Here is a 2,033-nt window from a genome sequence, read left to right as displayed (position 1 = left end):
ATATTATACATATTAAAATATTCCTTATTCAATTATCACTAGCAGAATTACTCTTGAATTTCAGCAAAACTGGTTTCTTCTTTCTTGTTATTTCTTTTTAGGAGAAACTAAAACAACAGTGACTCCATTCGTAGCTGGTGGGGTTAGTGATGGACAGTGGCACAGAGTACATCTGCATTACTACAACAAGGTACCACGAAATCATTTCTTTTGTATAACTCTTCCACAAATACATTTTGAAATACATTATTTCATTTTAGAACCGCGCGCTAAAATCGATCTATTATCACTTCATCCGCACTTGAATCCAACGATCAGTTCTTTGCTAGAGAAAGTCGGAGCCTCACAAGTGGCGTGTTTCTTGGTGAGATCAGTGCGTCCATATTTCATGAAAGAAGACACGTGATATCAGCGGCATCTTTAGCTGTATCAAAGTTCACAGCATCTTCTAAGAGCTGCAGTCAAAAGAAACATCTTGTATTTCTGCTTCTTTGATCCCGTCCAGTTTTCAGACCCTCAAATTTCAGCTGCTGAGATGCAGCGTTTAAGTTTGGTGCGTGTGTAATACGTCATGTGTCATGTTTCATGGCCAAAAGCTAGGTGCGTTTATTCTGTCACCCAGGCATCTCATTACACAGCGTCTCGTTTTTAAGAGTGTTTTGTAACCCGTAATGTTAGTATTATTTAATAAGGTGTTAAATTCTTGTTCTTCGTGTTTTGAAACAAATAGTTCTCGAGTGCTTTGTTGTTTGTTTGTTGCTCAATTGCAAATACCTCACCATATTGTGGTTACACGAGCAATTAATTCTGCTTGAAAACATTAAGCTCTCATCAAGCCTTCTTAGGTTCCTTACTGACCTTTTAGCGACCTTAATTCTATGCTGCCTAACTTTAAAATAGTGTTTACTCATAAAGAACATAGAGTTGAATCATAGGGAATGCCACTGAAGTCTCTTCAGAAAGAAACATTAGTCTCTAAAGGAATCACGTTAAGTATATTTTTGAGGGTCCATAATTTCTTAGATTTTTTTTAAACCTCTACACTGATGAAATATGTAGCATATATGTTATGTATATGTAATATGTAGCATGTATGTTAGCTAGTGTATTATTGGATTGGAGCACCGTTTACTTGCAAACACTTATGAAAAATCCGACCCTGAAGCCGTCTGTTGAGATTCAGTGCTGTTGTGTTTGCTCTATTGTGGCCGTGGCTCCCCCTTAACCAAGTCCAAGTTCGATATAGTCCGAAGGGGAACTCAGACAATAGCTGATCCCCTGTTGAGTTAATCCGGGACTACAATAACATGCTCTGAGTTTCTAAAAGCGCCAGATGGCACACGTTTTTTTTCTGTTGCACTTAAACATAAAAACGCCCCAGCCTATTATTGTGAATCTCCAGAATATGCTTTTATTTTATTTCATGAAGTTTTGCTCCATCTGGAGCCTCGTCCATATGGTAAGGCTGTGCTCAAGTACGGAAATCAGTCTCTCATCTTTTACCAAAATATATCTCTATTTTGACATTCAAAAGTTTCGAATAAGATTCGATTTCTAGGAAGTTGTGAAACGGTGACTCAAAAACGATGTAAATCACTTCTGTTTGACCGCATTAATTTTTGACTTTTCCAATTGATCGTTGATTTGTTATGTTTGTTCTGTGTGTTGTTTTGTCTGTGTTTTTGAAGACACTTTCAGATATTTAACTTGAGTAGTAATAAGCAAACACATTGGCATGCAGCTCTAATGCAGTGATGCTTTGAAGCGTCAGGTCTCCTCATTTTAAAGTGTCCCAGTAGTGGTGACCCATTGCAATTTTTATAAACAATCCTTTGATGATTAAAAAAAACCCCATTGCATTAATTCACATTTTGGCAGTCTTTTAATCCTAATGGTTTGTTGAGAAGGACTGTTTTTATGTTTGAAGTCACAGAGGCCCCAGTGATGTACTTTTAAAATACTAATAGTTTTTTTTTTCCTATTTTAAACCAGTTTTTTAAGATAAATGTTATGTTTACATATTAAATATATCT

The 2,033-nt window shown here is 36.3% G+C and overlaps 1 protein-coding gene across 1 annotated transcript in view; it reads left to right on the top strand.

Annotated features, from left to right (window-relative positions):
• The window catches only part of LOC122331283 (cadherin EGF LAG seven-pass G-type receptor 1-like), a 15,727-nt gene that overhangs the window by 9,651 nt on the left and 4,043 nt on the right, over positions 1-2,033 (top strand). The window contains exon 6 of the mRNA XM_043228854.1: positions 102-190. Within this exon, the coding sequence (XP_043084789.1) occupies positions 102-190 (89 nt within the window). The remainder of the gene's footprint in view (positions 1-101; positions 191-2,033) is intronic.

Source organism: Puntigrus tetrazona, chromosome 25 (genome assembly GCF_018831695.1).
Source record: "Puntigrus tetrazona isolate hp1 chromosome 25, ASM1883169v1, whole genome shotgun sequence".
In the NCBI taxonomy this organism is placed as follows: Eukaryota; Metazoa; Chordata; class Actinopteri; order Cypriniformes; family Cyprinidae; genus Puntigrus; species Puntigrus tetrazona.
Note: the sequence above shows the minus strand (reverse complement) of the source record. Positions and strands in the feature narration are given on the sequence as shown.